The sequence below is a fragment of the Scomber scombrus genome, chromosome 3 (genome assembly GCF_963691925.1).
Source record: "Scomber scombrus chromosome 3, fScoSco1.1, whole genome shotgun sequence".
Classification (NCBI taxonomy): domain Eukaryota; kingdom Metazoa; phylum Chordata; class Actinopteri; order Scombriformes; family Scombridae; genus Scomber; species Scomber scombrus.
The window spans coordinates 17,934,760-17,955,255 of record NC_084972.1 but is presented as its reverse complement, the minus strand read 5'-3'; the positions used below and the strand labels follow the sequence as shown (position 1 = coordinate 17,955,255).

The following is a 20,496-nucleotide window of genomic DNA, read 5'->3' as shown; positions in this document are numbered from 1 at the left end:
AGAGTGGGAACTGGGGGTATGGATACTGCAGGAACTGACCACTGTTACTAAATGGCGTAGTTGTTGCTTTTGTTGGTGTAGTTGTTGCTGTGGTAGGCTTAACACTTGGTAATAAAGGGCATGTGACTAAGAGCTCAACATCCTTCAACAGAAGAGAGAGTAAATACTCCTCACCCTGCAAGTAAACAAACTTGAGTAAGTCAAAAGCATGTGTATTTCAGCTTCCAGTTATAACCACAAGAGGGCCCACCATACCTTCATTTCTATGCACAAGCCTTCATGGTAGGGTGCAGAGAGTGTCAGTCCTTCAGAGAGCACTTCAACAGCAATTCCACAACTGCCACAGACCAATGAAATGGGCTTCCAAGTGCCAGACACTGCAACAATTTTTCAAATGAGAAAATAGACCCCCTAAAAAAGTTTTCTAAACGCAATGAATTGCCAATATAAAATCGCTACCTTTAACTTTGAGCTCATTTGCTGTAATACCACCAATCTTGAGCACCATTCCAAATGGAAAGCAGGTAATGGAGGGTATAGGCGACACAACTGGGCAAGACATGGTCATTGGTGCCCCCAATAAACGCAGAGGTAGTACATAATTGCCACCCTGAAGTACAAAAGGATGGTGAGAAAAAATGTTAAGTGCATAAATCTAAGAATTCTACATCTGTTGAAGGCTGCACAGCTACACTTTACTGGGGTAAAAGGGAACCGTTTTAAAAACACTGTTAAGAAACATGATGGAAATTCAGCCTTGGGAAGTATGTTGACACATGTAGATTTCACTGTTCAAAGCAATACATGCAAACTAAGCAACCGTTTTGACATCGATGAGATATTGTCATGCAAAATGAACCTAACCTTTTGGGTAACATCGCAGCCCTGGTAAGGTGCAGAATAGAACACATCTCTGCGGGACCTCTTCACAGAAAAGCCACAGTGAGACGGCATTTGAGACAGAGGAATAAGAGGTCTTTCATCTGTTTAACATAATAGAAAAGTATTGTTTTAGCCAGGTATTGTGCGTACATTGGCCAAGACTCCCCACTTCTTATGGAACCTACCGCTATCCACAAGAAAATTAAGAGCTCTGGGCTGTTTGACCTTCAGGGTCATCATGTTGTGGCCACAGTGTACGGATGGATCCATTCGCTTGAGTTTTGCATCCAATGAACTGTGCAACACTGAAAACACAACAAATTAGTCAATTCACCATGACATTAAAAACTATTAACATTGTACTTTGTTAGTGACATAATATACATTTCTCTCCAAGGCAGAGCACTTTGTTACACACAGACAGAGAGAGAAAGGCATGTAAACGTTGCTGTTTGTCCGTTAGCTGTCACAAACTGCACAGACCTTTTTTTAAATTAAACCGTTATGAGAAGTCAAATAACCCAAGCCTCTGTTTAATGAAAAAAACATGGATTTGTAGTTGCCTGCAGTCCTGATTAACTGGCCTACATTAGCTTTAATTGCTAAGAGGCAACAAGAAAATTATCCTGACAGTTCTGTAGTTTTTGGGCACAGGTATTTGGAGGGGTGGTCAAGTAGTTAGTCCACAATATGTTAATGACATGGACAAAATACTAGGAACACTCATTAATATAATACACTCCAGTAGCTACACCACCACCCATTAAAAAGTGGGATCATCACCTTTCTGACATTGTCAACTTTTTTCCGATTTTAATATACCAGTTGGCAAAAAAAAAAAAAAATAAATACTCTTTTAAATACTGCTAACATAAATTTGGTGAGCCTGTAATGATGAAATTAAATTAAGCAGATGTTGCATTAGCATTAGACGGGGGAGCAGTTTTTTGGGTTTTTTTCTTGTCTTGCGTGGATCTGTTAAAACGGAATTAGTCTGGCATGGCTTTTTTACTTAAACAGAAAACTACTACCGTCGTTCATACAAATGTGGTAGCCTGTTAACATTCAAAATAAATCATAAGCACTAACACACGTCGTGCACATAGTATCAAACCAGCGCTATACATTATTGATCCACCTGAGTGGATATGTTACTCACCTGTAGACGGTTTTTGATTATCTAACTTTAAAGTGAGTAATCCGTTTGGAGTTGGGGTCGTAGATTCATGTTTCACGCTTCTGGTGTAAAGATTGCCCTGTACTGTCCCAAAACGAGGAGAATGAGCCGAGACAGTTTCTTTGCGTCTTTGCAGGAAGGCCTCGGTATCTGTAGTCCGCCCATTACAGAGTTTTAGAGTCACTGTCAGTACGAAATACAACACATGCGTTTTCCAAGGCATCACAACGCTGATAATTAAGCCGGTGTTTCTGTTACAGTAGTGTAAGGTCAGTCGCCAAGACTTTGCCGTGTGTATTCCTCATATATAGTGTTGAATACTACTTAATTGACCAGCCAATCACAGCACCTGGTTGTGGAGGTCAAATGCTGATGAGTCCAGACTCTATGCAACGTGAGGTCATTCAGCTCCACTACGCCTCCTCTTTCTGATTTTCTGTTTTTACTAATGCCAACACTCTTTTGAATCCCAGAAATTAGAATATTTTTTTCCTAACTTCTTCCTAACTTTTGAAAACTCAAGTTCTTTAAAATAAAATAGCAATACAAAACTTCAACTAGTAATTTAAATGCCCAAATGAAAAATGTCTGCACATGGCCATCATCAAGATTATAAACCATTCATATAAATACATTTTATTAACAAATAATACATTCAGTGAAAACATCCGGTTGGATTACAGCGGCAAATAGAGCATCTACACATAACCAACGATAATTAAAACACATGCACACATGACTTCAGTGTTCGATACTAACCTGATGCAAACAGGTGAGAGGTTTGGACTCGGGGGGGACCCATTGCTCTATCCTGCTTACCCAAATAACAAAAATATAGAAGAAAACACTGTAAAACACTTTAATTGTGAATGCTCACTGGAAATAAACTCTTGTTGTTTGCATCTTTCATAAAATCGTCATTTCTACACACTTTACTTGTGGATAAAGTTGGGCTAGAAGTCATACAGATGAAAATACATGCATTACAGAACATCCAGTGAAAGTCAAATCACAAGGAAGACAATATATCCTAGACACATCAAGGATTTGTTTAGGAATTTAAAAGAAATTAAATGAAATGGCAGCTCAGTCTGATTATCAGGCTACGACTCAAGAGGATCTAGTGTTGAACTATACAACATGATTGTGCAAGTTCATGTAGACTAAATCACTTGTGGCCTGCCTTCCTACATAAGGGACAGTTTACAGGTCTGTGATGTCATCATCAGACCAGTCATGCTGAGGCATCGCTGTTGACAAAGTTGAATTAAATTCTTCCCCCTGATGTTGACTAGTTGGAGATTCGGCATTGTCACTATGATCAGTGGTAACATTGGGTGACTGGATTGGCTCCTTGGCTTGGAAATGGTCCAGAGATGCATTGATAGATTCTGTATCCAGCATCCACCCATAGCCAACATGAGGTGGAGGGAACGTTTCTCCATTAGTGACGTCTTGGTCCACAGTGTGAGTCCAAGATGGAGGAGGTGGTGTAAACAGACCTCCTGCTAAAAGTTGTCCATGATGGAGGGCATTGTCAATGCTGCGCCTGAGGTTGATAGGAGATAGGGGCCGCATGTCAAATTCTATAAGTGAAAGAACACATTCACGTTCACCAACTTTTTGCCACATGAGTGCAGTCTGAGAGTCAGAGCTGCTAACAGGGTCGGGCTTGCACTCTGGTGTAATGATGGAGGGTTGATCATCATAGGGAGACATTATGTTTTTGCTGATACCTGATCTGGACAGGTTATACTTTGTCCAGTTATTTGGCATCAGGTCTCCCCAATTTTTTTCAGATTTTCTTAGTGGCCCTCTCCGCAGGCTGACTAGTACCCTACCCCACAAGCTTGTCTCCTCCACTCCTTTAGACACCTCAACTCTGCCCTGTCCATGATCACCCCTTGAATGACCCCTAGAGGATGTCCAGAAAATCCAGGATCCCAGGACAACCAGAGAGAAACCCCAAGTTAACTCAAGGATTCTCGCCCAAAACTGACTGAGCCACCAGCCCCAGCCAAAGCGCCTCCAGTTCCCCAGCAGCCCATGAAGCCAGAGGACACTATACATTTGAAGGCTGCAGCAGAGAACCCCAAAGAAGGCGCACACTGCCGTTACCCGCATTGCACGCTTTTCTATCCTATGTGAAGGAGCCCAATGTGGTACAGATGAACTCAGAGACAGATGTAGATGGGATAGAGACTTGGAGAGGACTCCCATGCAGAATGGGAGACCCCAGGAGAGTGAGAGCATCTGTAGCAACAAAGGGACAGCAGGGGACAAAATTGGAGAAAATAGGTCTGCTATCAGTAAAATAGTGCAATGTGATATAGCCAGCCCTGCAACCACCAATGGGTGCTGCAGCTTCAGTGGGAAAAGTAATAATGTCAACCCTCTAAGTGTGACCAGAACGAGGGCTACCTGTGCCCATAGCAGGAGCAGCAAAGGAGCATTATGCAGTGCTGTCAGAGCAGCATGAGACAGAATCTGACGAGTACCGTATGGATCCAGTAGCAGGAGGCCAGCACGCAGCGTAGCACTCAGGGTTAAGAAACCATTTAGAAGTGTCAGAGCAATACAGATGGGATGAGGTAGAGTGGATGCACCAGCCATTCCCAAAACTGCTAGGACTGCCATCAGTATAAACAGGCCAGCTGATCCAAACACGTGTAGTTCCCAGGCAAATGCGAGTGTGCGCTTCATGTCATCCCAGAGCAGGTTGGTGCCATTAAAGTTTGTAAGAACAACACAAGGAGTAAAACCAAGCACACAGGGACCTCCAGGTCCCGATGGATTTGTCACGGAAGTAAACACCTTGGTATGGACAGGGATGTCAGGGCTGGTCCCACCTACGAGAGAGAGAGGAAAAGTATTTTTGTGAATGTAATCGAATTCACTGGTGAACATTATTTCAATACATAGCAAATGGAGAGCATTTTCATATTACATTAGATTTTGCCAACTCCGGAATCAAGTAAGATCATATCTTCAGTCCCGCTTCAAGAAAATTCATCAGGAACCTGATCAATAACATACTGTATGACTTGAATCTACAATCACATGTTCACTCACCAGTCACAATGTCGTCATTTACTGTGGTTGTATAACTCTCTTTTAACTGTTCCTCAGTTATTATGTGTTGTCCTGTGCTTGAAGTATTAGCGTTGTCAGTATCTTGGTCATGAGCCCCTAAGTGTGCTAGAGTAAGTTCCAACACTGTAGCAAAAGAGAGTCCAAACCCAGAAGGGTTTTCGTTGCCAGCTTGCTCAGACTCTTTTGTAAGAACTGTCCGATTGATGATTGTCTGTGATATCATACGGTCAACACTACGTCCACTGCCCTCCACAGAGTCACTGCTCTCTGAACGAAGGATTGCTTCACTGGACAAGCTGTCAATGGTATTGTTGCTGCTGCCTGTGCTATGAGTCATGTGGATTGAATCAGAGCTGTCCAGGGATTGTGATGTTTGAGTAAGGCTCCATAGTGAAGAGAGACACACAGTTAGTGTAATGAAGAGCAATGATGAACGCCCCATTTTTTGACACCTAAGTTGAATTCCCAAACCTGTAGAACAAAGCAGAAAGGAAGAAATTGTTTAATTGATTGATTGATTGATCGATTAATTAATTGATTGATTTTATTGGAAATTTGTCTTTGACTTCTCCCAAAGTACAGTAAATGTACATGCACTATGCATGAAAAAACACACTTACAATAGTGTAGATGAGCAGGGAACAGAAAATAATAGCAGATATATTGATTTGTATAAATAAATAAGACCAGAGAGCAAATCTTATAAAATAACAAACTTTCTCTGATGCAGTCATTCTGTGTTCAATGCCTGTATGACATGGGGAACAACTTATGTTACATGCGGGTTGACATACATATTTTGTTCCACTCCATTAACATATATGAGTGGGCCAAGAGCACTTTTAAATATAATAACCTCCAGTATACCACCACCACCCACTACAACCTCAATAATAAACAGAAAGTAGAATGATCACCTTTCTGACATTGTCAACAAAAACTGAAAATGCATATGATTCATAAATGTAGAATTTATGGTATTGGATTGCATTAGACTGCACAGGTGTTCTTAATAAAGTGCTCAGTGAGTGTTTATTTAACTGAAAACATTTTGATTAACACTAACACATTCACTGATCTGACAGTGGCTTATCAGATTACTGTTAAGCATTAACGCACCAGTCACCTTCAAATGAGACTGTTGTCCTGTTTTAATGAGATGTGGAATTTGTAAGTTCACTAATTTAAATACAATAGCTGTAAAAGACAGTAAAAGATTTAGAGGTGAACATGGATTTCCAAATAATCAATCTTGCGTTTCAATGCTATTAAGCCCAGTGAAGTTCCCCTCTGTAATTCAATGGATTTACACACTTTGACAACATCTGTGGATGTTTTTGTCTTAGCAAAAACACAACGCAGATTGGAAAAAACATTGTAGCTCAGAGCCATGAGAAAGTGTCACAAATGTCAGTTCAATTATGTGCTAATCACACTTTTTTTCCCCTAGCAAACTATTTGCTGTCACTTTTCTAAATATAATGTTAAATAAATTCAGATTTTGCTATTTGTCACAAACCAGGGTGAAACAAACTGGTCTTAAAAAACTCTACATGCAACTAGTTTAACGTTATATTTAGAAAAGTCACTTGTAAAAAGGCACAGTGGTGGATTTTAAAACGTTCACTAACCACATTGTCCCATTACCATAGCAATCTCCCCCAAGAATAAATGAAAGATTTAAAAATGCTCAACACAACAAAATAACTCACATGTACCTGTGATTCCTTGTGCTTCCTTTTAGTGCGTTGTGCATAGCATCTCTTGCTGCATCTGATCTCTGGTGAGGTCCCGAGAGAACATCACAGTGAGGGCTGACCACAATGTATTTACAGACATGCTCACAGCCATCAAGCCTTCAAGCTGGCGTCTTATTCCTATTACTGCACCGGCTGGTTACTTGGCAGCCTCCCATCATGATGTCACCTGCAAAATCAAAAGCAGGATCTAGATATCAGGGGACATTGTGGAAAATATGTTTGCATGAATACATTCCAACGGATTATCTTGACAGATGTAGATGTAAAGATGTAAAAAATAAACATTTTTATAAATAATTGACTCTAAATAAAAGGCTACAAGCCTCGGCAGCCAGTGTCTACAACAGTTGTGCTGAGGTCAATCCCTCTCTAAAGGATTACATTAAGATTCTTACAGTGGCACAAAGTCACATGAAGCAATATTGAACGCCAACTAGACACGAGCACAGAAGTATAGATAGACTAAGACTTTTGTGCCAATTTACTGGCTTGTGTGCAAGGAACCAAACATGACATGGCACTAGGGACAGTAGATATTATGCATATGCTGATGTGTAGAGACACTTTTTTATCATTATTTCCACAGAAGACACAATAGAATGTAGTTAAAAACATCATCATAAAAATATACATTAACATACATGTGCTGTATAACCACCACAACCATTTCAACCAGAGAGCCCCTGCAGAAACACAAGTCTGCAGTGAGTGTGGGAATTAACTCTTCCCTGTCCAGTGTGTAGAGGATATAGCCTATGCACGCAGTACATCTGTCTCGGTCCACCTTAAGACGGGTGAGAGGCAGTTTGTTGTGGGGAGAACAGGGGGAGGCACTCAGCAGCACATGCCTGGCTCTTTAAGGGAGACTGGGGAAGTTACATTTTGTTAAAGGCACATGCATTCATATGTTTACTAGGCATCACCAGAGCTGTCTTGGAAAGCATTTTAAGCATTTATGGCTCCAAATTATATTAAGTATATGTATCAGTTTAAAATGATTCAACCTGGAACTTGGTTTCTACAATCAAAGAGTCAAAAGTATATTGACGTGGTAAACGTAAGAGAGAAACATTTGGCTATATTGTCTAATCTTTTTTCGGTCACTTTTAAGCTTTTTGTAGAGTTTTAAACACATTTCAAACATTTATATCAACAGAAAGCCTGTAACCTATAGAGATCATCATAAGGCCAAAATTAATCAAAAAACAATTTACAGTGAAGGGTAAATTTAAGTTTATTCTTCTTGGGAAAACCCCTTTTCTGAGATCTACATATATTTAATATTTAACTATCTATCCATCTGTCTATCTAATAGCTGCTTTGCATATATTTGTAGATATAGGTGCACATTTTTAATTTACATATTTTTAGAGTAAAAATCATCTTTATTAGTCAAGTATGTTTACGCATAGCAGGAATTTGAATCCAGTTTAATGTAATGTACTTCTCAATGTACTTAAAATATCAACACAACAATCTTTAGAAATGTATAAGCTAAGCAAGGAGTGCAAGTGTGTGTGTGTGTGTGTGTGTGTGTGTGTGTGTGTGTGTGTGTGTGTGTGTGTGTGTGTGTGTGTGTGAACTGTAAACAGCATTTTCAGCACTATTATTCTCTTTCTCTACTTTTCAGTGCCATAAAATGAAGAAAACAAGAGCTAAAAAATAATACTGTATATCTCCATATTACCCTATATTCACCTAAGAGATGTGGGTGATGTTGCTGTGTCCCATCTGCACAGACAAACTGTGAAACCTGGTGAAGGTGGCAGCTTTGACAATATACCAAACATTGAACTGTGTGCACCTGCAGGGCTGCACGGTCTGAATGATTTCAGTTTTGGAGGGCAACGTATAATACCAGTCTTGGTCAGATTGTTAGGATTGGGGACCTTGTTAATAACATGACGACGCGGCAGGCCAATTGCCTGGCAGAGAAGTGTTGTTTTCTGAGGCCTATACTTCCGTCATTTTATATTTCACTTTATAAACACAAGGGACGGTGTTGCATGTGTAGCCGCGCTGTGCCTGTTGTAGTATCACCCCCTAGGATCCTGCTGGTTGAATAAATCCGTGCTTTGCTGCAGCTGGGGGACTTGTTTCACTCCGGAGGCAGCCTGGATCTCCCCCTGAAATAAGCAGACGTCAGAGACCTCGCCTGCTCGTTGCCGCTGCTGCCGCTGTTACATTTTATTGCAAACTAATCACAGCATTGTTTGCGGGATTACTCTGCTGCCACATGCACTATGTGGCGAGGTGGATGGCACGCCGGTGGTAGCTGTTAAACGTTTATTGGCTTTTTTTTTTTTGTTTTAAACACCGTGCCTTGGCGGAAAGGAGAGGATTTCGTTTTATTTAAGGTAGCATGACAGGATCCAGAGCCGACGAGCTAGCTGGCTAACGTTAGCATAGCGATTAGCTAGCGCCGTGTTATCGCAATGAATGGACTGTTGCTTTAATGTTTGTTACCCTTAAAGCAGACCGTGGTTCTCACTTACATCATTTACAGCAGACACCGTATTTCTGCTCGAAGATATTAAACACAGTAAACGTTGGCGGCAGTTAGCCACATAGGCTGTAACAAAACAGTGGAGCCTCGCTAACATGCTAACAACTAGCCTAGCTAGCATACACACTATTACCACAGTCAGCTCTTATTGCCATGTTAACATACTGTTGGTGCCTTGAACTGTGTCTCTATTTAACCTACATTTAAACTAAACTGTGACTTTTAAGTTTGAGTCGAGGCCTAGCTGTTAGCTGTGTTTGACTGCAACTTTAGTAGTAAAAGTTGATTAAAACGCAGCTTAGAAGCCAAAATCGAGTAATGCACTTTGTCCTATGTGCTTACTAAGTTATGTCACACAAATGTCTTTTTTTTTTTTTACTATCAGATGTTATAATCATATTATTTAATTATTGTGCTCTTATAACTGCAGCTGGAAATATTAGCCAGAGCCCCATCTTCTTCAGAAATGTTTTCAATCTACGCTGTTTTGGAGTGTTTTGATTCTCAGGTGTTTGGAATTGTGTTTTAATCTTTCCAGGTCAAGTGACAATGAATGAGCAGGATAGTGGTGTGGTGTCGTTTGATGAGTATGTGCGGCAGAAGGCCCGCACTGTGCCTCAGCACAGGATGAAGGAGTTCCTGGAGTCCCTCGCCAAGGGCCCAGAGGTGCTGCAGGAGTTCAGCCAGCAGGGAGGGGCGACCACCACCACAGCCATGGTGTACCAGCAGCAGGGCACCAACTGTGTCTACACGGACAGCACAGAGGTGGCTGGCTCCCTCTTAGAGTTAGCTTGCCCGGTAAGAGCATATCCTTTTTTATTATGGTGGTTGAAAGACATTATTAATAGTTTGCAGTATATCGCACATTTATATATGTATACACATGCTTTATGACAGGTACAGGTGACCTCTGCTGAAATTTCTCCTCAGCTTTCTGTCCATCAAGGCACTGACCAGCAGCTTCAAGTGCAGGTGGGTTTTTAAGCCAGTGTTAATTCCTAACCACAAATAGCACACCATGCAAAAAGTATTTTTGAAGAGCAAGTCTGGGGAAATTATACATTTTTCCTGTTGTCAATAAATCCCATGAAAAGACAAAAAATAACTGTTTTGTCTCTCAATACTTTTTGACTTACCTACCCTGTCTGTGGCACTCAGTTCCCAAAAAAATGTTACTATGAAGATGTTTATCTTTAAAATTATAAATATACAATTTTCTCTCTCTCTTAAAGGCCAAATAAAACAGCTGGGCACTGTAGCTTCCAAAAACAACCCTCACTCAGACATCAGTAAATAGTACATTTGCTGGTGACTATTTTCAGTGGCAGATTAATATGCACTTAGTGCACTTGGCAGTATTTAATGCAGTAGGGTGGTGTATGTAGCCACAACTCAAAATAAACAGTGTTTTAATTTTAATTACTTTTTTAAGTCAATTTATTGTTTACTTTGGTTTGTTCTTGGTGAGTTGTTGAAAAGAAAATTATAGAACATCACCAGACTTACCTTTTTAAGAATTGTCCAATTACAGACTATATAAATATATCTGTGTGAGCGCGTCTGTGTGTGTGAGAGAGAGAAAATTGGGTGTCAGTAAGGTTGGTGTTTATGTGATCACATTAATCAGTTTTATCAAAGACATACTATGTTTAAACTGCACAAGACAGATGAAGCTGTCAGGGTCCAGAAATGCTGTCATTACTCACTGTCAAGAGGAAAACAGATGAACAAATGGAAAGGCAGTGTGGTGTGGCGAGTAGTTTAAGTTAATTGTATTTGGAGTTAGATTGTTTTGGTCTAGCAGTTTCATCAATTTGCTGTTGAAAAAAATAATTTTACTGATGATAATTTTAGTTCAAAACCAAAAAGGCAGATTCTTCTAATCAGTATTTAATTGTTGCGTTTGATAGAATAGCTGCCATTCTGCTGTAATATGATCATAGTGCAAGTGAAATATTTAAATATTAATATTTTAAGGTGTTACAAATCATCTTTTATAACAAATTAATTAGAATATTACAAATTTTACTTTTAAAGTGGTGTGCTTTATGGGTCCAATAAGTAACATTAATTCACTCAGTTAGCATTTTTGCTCTGTAGGTTGTTAGTAGTCTTGGCAGTGGCTACATATTCAACTGGGATCAATCATTCACCGTCTCTCTGTTACACTGCTAATCTGTATTGAGCACTTTTAAAATGTTTGTGAATTTAAAAATAAATTACTCTTTGGCAAAGCTCTTCATCAGAATGTCATTATTTAATTAATTGAAATAACTTTGATCTTAATCCGAGTTTAATTACTTATTTCATAATAAGTGTAATTCACAATCTGTAAATGGGTAATAAGTCACATTAGTTCTTGGTATGATTGCTGACAGGCCTGTTTATTTTTAATGCCTCTCCTCTGTTCCAGGTTCAGATCCAGGAACAGCAGGACCTGCAGGGAATACACACAGCTCACCTTGTCCCACAGGGAGAGCTCACCGAGGAGCAGCAACAGCAGGTACAGTATTTAAACAGTCACCCATACCGAACTGTGTTCATCTATTCATGCACTGGTATGATGCATCACTGTTGTTTGTTACCATGTTGTCTGTATTTCACAGATTCAGGCACAGCTGGTTGCAGCTGTAGCTGGAGGACAACATATTCAGTTGTCAGGTGGACAACAAATCCAACTACAAGGAACGCAGCAGATCCAGCTGCCCGATGGCCAACATATTCAACTGGAGGCTGGTCAACAGATTCAACACATTCAGCTACAAGGTGGTCAGCATATTCAGCTACAAGGTGGCCAACAGATTCAGCTACCAGGTGGCCAGCATATTCAGCTACAAGGGGGCCAACAGATTCAGCTACAAGGCGGTCAGCAGATCCAGCTGCAAGGGGGCCAACAGATTCAGCTACAAAGTGGTCAGCAGATCCAGCTCCAAGGGGGTCAGCAGATCCAGCTCCAAGGGGGTCAGCAGATCCAGCTGCAAGGGGGCCAACAGATACAGATCCAGACAATAGAGGCCATGTCTCCCTCACACCAGCAGGACTCTCCCAGGGAGGTAGACAGGAGGTCCGGTACTGTCTCAACTGTTCTCCAGCCGGCCAAGAAGCGTAAGGTGGATGTTCCCCTAGCAGTGTCCTATGCCGTTCCACAGGGCCAGCAAGTGGCCACAGTTCTAGCCATCCCTCAAGGGCAGCAGCAAAGTTATGTGTCCCTACGACCAGATTTGCTCACTGTTGACAGTGCTCAACTGTACAGCACTACAGGAACAATCACAGGTCCCACAGGAGAGACCTGGACCATTCCTGTGTACTCAACTCCACAACAGCAGGGTGTAACTCACATTGCCATACCACAGGAGTCGTACAACACAGTTCAAGTTACTACCGCCAATGGTAAGGACAAAGAGTCCCCCAGTTCCTCAATAAGGTCTGCAGATGTGCAGTCAGTCTCGACTGGGACACAGGAAGAAATAGTACAGACACTGTTCCCAGCGCAGTTCATGAACGGGAACATTCACATCCCTGTGGCAGTGCAGACTGTAGATGGGACCTACAACACTACACAGTCGGTACACATATGGGACCCAAATCAACATCAGAGCCAAGGAGAAGATGGACAGCAGCAGCTCCATCTGCAGGTTAGATCAGTCTCTCTTTTGTTCATACTGTTTTTACTGCCATACTGTAGACCTTGGGTTAGCCCTGTGTGCTGTACCTTTTTTCCGCAGTTCAGTGCATAAAAATGCAGATCTATGTTAAATAGTCTTGTACTACTCTGATTATTGTGGATTTGAACAATATGGTTTTGTATCGCAAACAGTGTGGTTTTTTGAAGACATTAAAAGTTAGTGGGTGGTCAGCGGGAAACAGTACCCAAAATCTGCCAATTTAAACTTGCTTATAGGGTTTCAAACTTAAGAAATATGATGAACTTCTATCATTCAAATTTCCGAATTTCCTTTTTTCTGGTCCTTTTCACACAGGCTGGTCTTGAAACTTTACTTTCTACCCTATTTCTTAGAAAGCATGAACTTTAATGTTTACATCTTGGTCTTGTGCAGGGTCATGACGAGACAGAGGCCCATGCAGAACCACCTTCGGAAATTCTGGTTCCTGTCTGTCTGAAGCCAGAGGAGGGCTTGGAGGTCTGGCGCCTCTGGGTGAAGCGAAAAAACACAGAGCTAAGCAAGCAGGAAAAGACCAAGCTTGCACCCATAGGACGTAGGTCAACCTATAGTCATTTGAACACATTTGTGTTTCCAAATAGATGAAACAACAAAATGGTCATCAAAATATTGTATCCAGATTTAGTCTAAAGCAGCGTTGACAACCAACTGAGATGGTTTTTGATTTGCAAACTTGCATCAAAACTTTCTCTGCTTTTCCTCCATCTAAATAAAGATCAAGGACATGAGTAATGTAGGCCGCTCTACCCTGTTAAACAAGAATAAAAAACTCTGCCTCTCCTTCTCATCTCTCTGTGGATGCCTCCAGGTCGTCAGCCTCTGCGTTTTCAAGAAGACTTGGTGTCCAGTGCAGTAGCTGAGCTAAACTTGGGTCTTTCCCTGATGACCCAAGAGGCACGAGGATCAGAGGAAGAACAGTTCTCTCCAGATGTTCTGTATTATGTTTTCTTGTGTATACAAAAGGTTAGTACACCTATGCTCAAACATGAAGATGGTGTACCATGTTATCTGAAGTTACTAATGATTTTTTGTCTTGTTTTGTATATAGTATCTGTCTGAAAATGGACGTGTGGATGATATTTTCTCTGATCCGTATTACACTCGTTTCTGTGAGTCTTTACACAAAATCCTGGATGGTTGGAAACCCAGTATCCATCCTTTAGGTAAGAGAGAATCACTATTTAAAGTTGTATTATTCCTTGTTATTAGTAGGACTTAATTACTGTTTCCCCTCCTAAGGTTACATCATTCCAAGTCATGTGACAGAGGAGATGCTGTGGGAGTGTAAACAGCTTGGTGCCCATTCACCAGGCACCTTACTCACAACTCTAATGTACTTCAACACTAAGTGAGTTCCCACCTCTCAACACAAACTTAGCTCAGTTTATTCTCTTTAACAACACAAATGTATTTGAGATGTAAATCTTAATTGTGGTAAAAAGACCAAAAACTTTATTGCAGGTATTTCCGTCTCATAACACCTGAACAGCACATGAAAGTAGCTTTCTCTAAGGTCTTAAGACACACAAGGAAGAATCCAACTAATGCCAAGGACAAAGCAACCAGCATCCGCCTTCTGAAAGGACAAAGTCCACACAATGCTGGACAAAAAGGTGCTCAACATAGTTAGGTTTATGTTGAAGTTTTATATTGCAATCTTTGACAGCTGAAATCACTGTGGCTAACGTGTTGTGTGACTTCTGTTTCAGGAACTGATGACATGTATGAAGAGCAGATTGAGGATCCAGAGAATCCTCTTCGATGTCCCATTAAACTTTATGATTTTTATCTCTTCAAATGGTGAGTGGCACTTACACAAACAAATTCTTTGTAACTGGGTTATTTTTCAGGATGTAACACTGTAGAGCTACAACTAACAATTATTTTCATTGTTGATTTAATCTAAATCATGTTCTCAAGTAATGGGTTAGTCCTTTGGTCAGTAAAATGTTAGAAAATGGTGAGAAATGTGTTCCAAAGCCCATGCTGATGTCTGCAAATGTCTTGTTTTGTCTTTACAACCATCCATAACTCAATGATATTCAGTTTCCTGTCATAAAAGACTAAAGAAACCAGAAAATATTCACATGTAAGAAGCTGGAGCCAGAGATTTTTGTGTATTTGCTTATTTTTTAAAATGACTGAAAATTATTAATCAGTTATCAAAACAGATGGCGATTAATGTTCTGTTCTTTGATTAATTAGCTAATCATTGCAGCTCTGTACCCTAAACCTTAACTCACTTTTCCTTTTCCAGTCCTCAAAGCGTTAAAGGACGTAACGATGCATACTACATGACTCCAGAGCCAGTTGTGGCACCAAACAGCCCGATGTGGTACTCCTCTCAGCCCCTCACGAGTCAGCAAGTGGAGCAGATGCTGGCACGCATCATCGTGGTACGAGAAATCCAGGAGATCATCGGTGCCGGTCCAGAGAACATGAGCTAAGCTTGAGAGGTCTGACTCATGGGAGATAGTTGTCCAGTCACTGATTGCTGACTATGCAGTACCCATCCTGACTCTATAAACCTCACTGGACATCTCAAAAAAAAAAAAAAGAATTGAACTTCTCACAATTATTTCTGTTTTGAGGAGTGCATCATGAGTGCACGAGCCAGATTCAAAGCAGTTTTCTCCTCTTGTAATTTCTGTTTTCAGCTGATGGGATAAACTGTTGAAACTTTCTTGACTACCTTTTTTTAAGCCCTTGCCTCTGTAACCTTTGAACTGAAAAGTAAGCGAGGCTTAAGTCAGTCTTATAAATATGATATGAGGATATTTAACCATTCACTCTTTAACCTCACAGACCATTAACCATGTCTTACTTCTCATTGCGGTCCCAAACCTGATACATTACATCTTAATGTTACAGGGACCACTGCTCTTTCCTTTTTTTGTATACTGCATTTCGAGTCATGTATTGATATGTACAAAGCTGAAGAACTTGTGCCTGTTTTCAAAAATGACGTCATTATTTATGCTTGTGGATCACTGAGTGTGTTTAACCTCAAATATTCACAAGGTCAAGTGCTATATTGTAGTCATTCAGGAGATTGGAAACATTTTTCTCAGGTCAAAGCCAGTAATTGAAAAACCCCATAAAGGATTTTTGCCAACTTATTCTTGTGTGTATGTATAGTAGGTTACTAAACAGCATATACTGGTGGAAAAAAACTTTGTTCAGCTAACAGAGTCCTTGTATCAGGATTCATGTCAAGCAATTCAAGAATGAAAAGTATTAAGCACTGTGTTGTCTCATTTGAAGTACATGTTGTGGGCCTCTTAAACCCTGAACTTGTCACACAAAAAGCATTCATATTGTAGTTTTGCCTCCCACGAAAAATGTGCAGATTTGGATCAAACACATCGACAAAGCATTTTAAATAGTTTGGATTAATTTGTTTATTACAAGAATGAGTTGTATAGCACTGTACAATAACATGTTACACATTTCACATCGGTCATTTTCCACACAGCATTCTTTGCAATGACCCATCTTATTATAATTTAACATACCATTTAATTTAAATGGTTAAACACTGTTGCGTTGCAGTCTGAAATCCTCCACAACTGATGCACACTACTTTTGGACACGTTTATTTTTGGTCTGTTGTATCAGGAAGAGATAAATGCAGTTTGCTCAGTGTTTGTGTGAAGAATTTCGGCATCGGACAGGACACACTTATGTCTGCGTGACTGAGTCCTGGAAGCGTCAGCTGTCGAGAGTGCAAATGAAGAGGAAGATATCGGATCTTGGTCTGTTCCAGTCCAAGCTTTCCCAACACACGTTCCGGTAATTTCTGTGGATCAAAATGTACTGTTTAGTTATAAAGAAATAACAAAAACTGTTTCCCCTGCAGAAATGTGTTGTCCTCTTCTACTTGCATATGTGTAATAGACATGTATGTGAAACTAAAACACTTGTTTTGGATGCCAGTTGGGTAGATGTGAGAATCACTAAGATTGACAGCTTGCTGGTTTTTAAAAGGCCACAACCTTGAAGGTGTATAGCAAGACCTCATCAAAATGTTTGCTACGTGGTAGGAGACCTTGGGTGGGTGAAAGCAAAAGATGCTGGATGTCTCAGGCAGTTGCAAGTAATCTGAAGCCAACACCGACTATGAGAATTAACCTTAAAAAACAGTTACAGAGTACAAAACCCTATGTTTAAAACAACACGTCAGACTGTTGTCTGTAGTACTGTAGGGATAAACACAAACACCAGGTCTGCATGTTTTGCCGTTTTTGTTGTCTAATGCTGAGGTCAAAAGGCAGTTTATATACCACTTTTATATTGGCAGATATCATTCCTGCATAGACAGATTTTTCAGGTGTATGCCACTGCTGGCTACTCGGGTGTTATTTAAAATTAGCAGCTTATGTCATAATGTGATCCTGGAAGATGGCGCTACTTGATGGCAGCTGCAGCAGATGAACACTATACTGTTATACCGGTAACTAAGCTAGAGAGACATGCCATCTAATGCCACATGCCAGTGGATATATCACTTATTTAATACATCTGGATTCATAGGTGGCACCACTTAGTTCTCTGTCGTGCACTGTAAATATTTTACCTGAGGTGCCAGTTTGCTCCAGTGTGAATATTTGTGGTCACCGAGGATGGGGCATGCCAGAGCAAATGCCATATGGACCCTCATCTGGTGCTTAGCTCCTGTATTCACGGGAAAGCAGAAGAAATTTAACAACTTGACTGAGCAGCTTTTTCCTGTGACAAGTGCTCAAAAAGCACAATCTCCTTACCCGTGAATGGCTGGAGCTCCACAAGGCTGCAGCCACTGCTGCTGTCCAGGACCCTGTACCTGGTCATCGCAGGCTGGGCCTGCCGATGGGCTCGGACTTTAGTTAAACCATCACCCGCATTGTTCATTTTGAAGAGGGGACTTAAAGCCATCTGAAATTTAGAAAAAAGATAAGAAAATTAAGCAAACTAATAAAAATAGTTACAAAATAACATCATTGCTCTATCAATATTTTATCATTGAAACTACTCATTGTTTTAATTGACTAGTGTAGAAATTTACTTGAAACAATGTTAAACAGCCATCACAGGTTGCCAAATCAATGAGATCAACACTAAAAACTCCAACATTCTCCATTTATAGTGTGAAACACAGCAAGCAACCTTTTGAATCACTGAAGCTGAAATGAGCAAGTATTTTCTATTTTAGTAATGACTACAACAATTAATTGATTTGCAAATTGGAATTGACTTTCTGTTGATGTAATGACAAAGAACTAATTATTACGTGACAGAACCACAGAAGAAGAGACACCTTGTAGTGTGGCTGAGCGCCCGTGACCTCTTTCTCTATGATGGGAATGTCGATCACTCCTTCAGATGGCACTGGTACGCCGACTGTGATGACCCTGAAGAGGAACAGCGAATTTGTGAATGACTAACATCTAGATGTGAATCTGGCATGTGATGGGACAACAACATGAAATCTGAGTCATGAGAAAGAAAATACACCTATATTCTAAATCCACTTCCTGTATCTTACCAGTACTTTCTCTGCACTTGGTTGTTTCTGTTGAGGTTGATGATGTGCTCCGCTGCTTCTTCACTCCTCGCCAGCAGGAGAGCTCCTGTTGTCTCCTTTTCCAGTCCCAGACAGGGGAACAGCTGTGAGCTGGACTTTATCTTCATGCCATCCATCAGTTTGGAGAGGACAGGAAGCACCGAGGAGATGGATGTGACCCTAGAGTCATCTGAGACACAATAATGAATGCAGTATGATAATTAACACTTTCACCACTCAAAACACCTTCCATTGCAGCTGATTCCAATGCTGATTTTGCAATGCTACAAGACCTAGTTTCCTCCAGTGAAATACAGCCCTACCAACACAGCAAGAAGGTCGATATTATCATATTGGCTCATATATCCGTGTGGGCTTATACAGTAGCAAGAACTAATGATATGTAAGAAACTGGAACCAAAGTGTTTTCATTTTCTGGAGCAACATGATTCAATTATCAAATAGTTGATTGATTTTCTAATAATCAGTTATTTGAGTAACCAACTTTCAGATGTTAGCTTTGCTGAATTTTCAAATGTTTTGCTCCATTCATCCAGACTATGGCTACAAGCAATGATTATTTTTATTATCATTTAATCTGTTAATTGTTTTCTCGACTAATCATTGTCAATGACGTGTCATGAATAATGTAAAATGAGTTAGAATTGATTAGAGCTCATGGTGCCATCTTCAGATGTCTTGTTTTGTCTGATCAATACTTAAAAACCCAAATATATTCAGTTTACTCTCATGCAAGTCTCATAAAAGCTTCAAATCGTTACATTTACGAAGCTGTTTGCATTGTTGTTGATTAAAACGAATCAAATAAATGGATTGATGGACTGATGATTGCAGCAGCTTGTGGGTTTACCTCTGACAGGAACACCGTAGGGTTTGTTGATGATAACCACATCTTTGTCCCGGTAAAGCACGCTTCTGTGGAGATGTTTGGCCAGCACGTTTGGATGCACATTTTGTAGCTGCTGACTGAACTGCTTCAGCTCCGTCACCCTCCTCTGCTGACCGGACACCGGAGGCTCGGCCGCCGGTGGCTTCGTCTTCTCCTGCTGGACCTTCCGCGCCAGGTCTATTGCTCTTAGCCGGGGTTTGTCTCCTGTGTCCGGGCCTGAAGCGTGTTTGTTGGCGGTGGTCTGGCTCTGGCTGAGGGACGCTGCTGTCCCCGCACAGCGGTGTGTTTGGACCGCAGAGAGAAGGACGTTCATCCCGGAGCTCCGATCACCGGTGCAGAGTATCATCCTACAGCTGTTCATCGTGTCTGAACTGTAAAACATACACAGTTAAACTCACATTACTGACTTCAGAGGTCACATGTGAGCCACTGAATGACTTCCGGGACGTTCCTTTCACAATAAAACCTACAAATATTATTATTATTATTATTATTATCATTGAGTTAAATGTACATAGCACTCATCTAAAAGTAATATAAATTAATTTAGGGGATTAGGGAATTAGTTTTAGGAATTAGGGTTTGGCAAAGCAAAATATATGTAGTATTTTGTTATTATGTTATTAACTAGAAATTCAATATGCTTGTTCTCCAAGATTGCTCTAAACTGAATTTTTGAAAGAGAAGAAATTTGTATTTATGGCTTTGGAGGTCAGTCAATCATGCAAGGCTTTCCATATGGTTTTAAAGTACAAGCCTTATTTTGCTCACAACAGAAAACAAGTGATAAAATACAAAAACAAGAATATTTCTATAGTTTCCATTAAAGCACCACTCTGTGTTTAAATAAATACAATTACTGGACACTATAGTCATTAAAAACTGTATTAAACATTATAAAAACGTCATTTTCTTCACCATTTGCAATTCTTTTCACACTGCT

General features: G+C 40.4%; 2 protein-coding genes across 4 annotated transcripts; one reads left to right on the top strand and one right to left on the bottom strand.

Annotated features, from left to right (window-relative positions):
- Positions 1-8,887: 8,887 nt before the first annotated feature.
- LOC133977545 (transcriptional regulator QRICH1-like) lies at positions 8,888-15,564 on the top strand. 3 transcript variants are annotated; one of them, XM_062415734.1, is made up of 12 exons: positions 8,888-9,269; positions 9,957-10,216; positions 10,316-10,390; positions 11,832-11,921; positions 12,025-13,053; positions 13,477-13,636; positions 13,910-14,064; positions 14,150-14,264; positions 14,341-14,449; positions 14,563-14,714; positions 14,811-14,901; positions 15,359-15,564. In XM_062415734.1, exons 2-12 carry the CDS (start codon positions 9,968-9,970, stop codon positions 15,546-15,548), a joined length of 2,415 nt encoding a protein of 804 aa, XP_062271718.1. In that variant the 5' UTR covers positions 8,888-9,269; positions 9,957-9,967; the 3' UTR covers positions 15,549-15,564. The 3 variants fall into 3 exon arrangements, with proteins under 3 accessions (XP_062271718.1, XP_062271717.1, XP_062271719.1); XM_062415733.1 differs by having other exon boundaries at positions 8,888-10,216; XM_062415735.1 differs by having other exon boundaries at positions 8,889-10,216; positions 10,349-10,390.
- Positions 15,565-16,682: 1,118 nt separating this feature from the next.
- On the bottom strand, positions 16,683-19,951 carry rpusd4 (RNA pseudouridine synthase D4). The gene is made up of 6 exons (XM_062415736.1): positions 19,515-19,951; positions 18,626-18,833; positions 18,398-18,491; positions 17,865-18,015; positions 17,678-17,775; positions 16,683-16,900 (listed from the first exon to the last, which is right to left on the bottom strand). The coding sequence occupies exons 1-6, from the start codon at positions 19,933-19,935 to the stop codon at positions 16,697-16,699; spliced, it is 1,176 nt and encodes a 391-aa protein (XP_062271720.1). The 5' UTR covers positions 19,936-19,951; the 3' UTR covers positions 16,683-16,696.
- Positions 19,952-20,496: the final 545 nt, after the last annotated feature.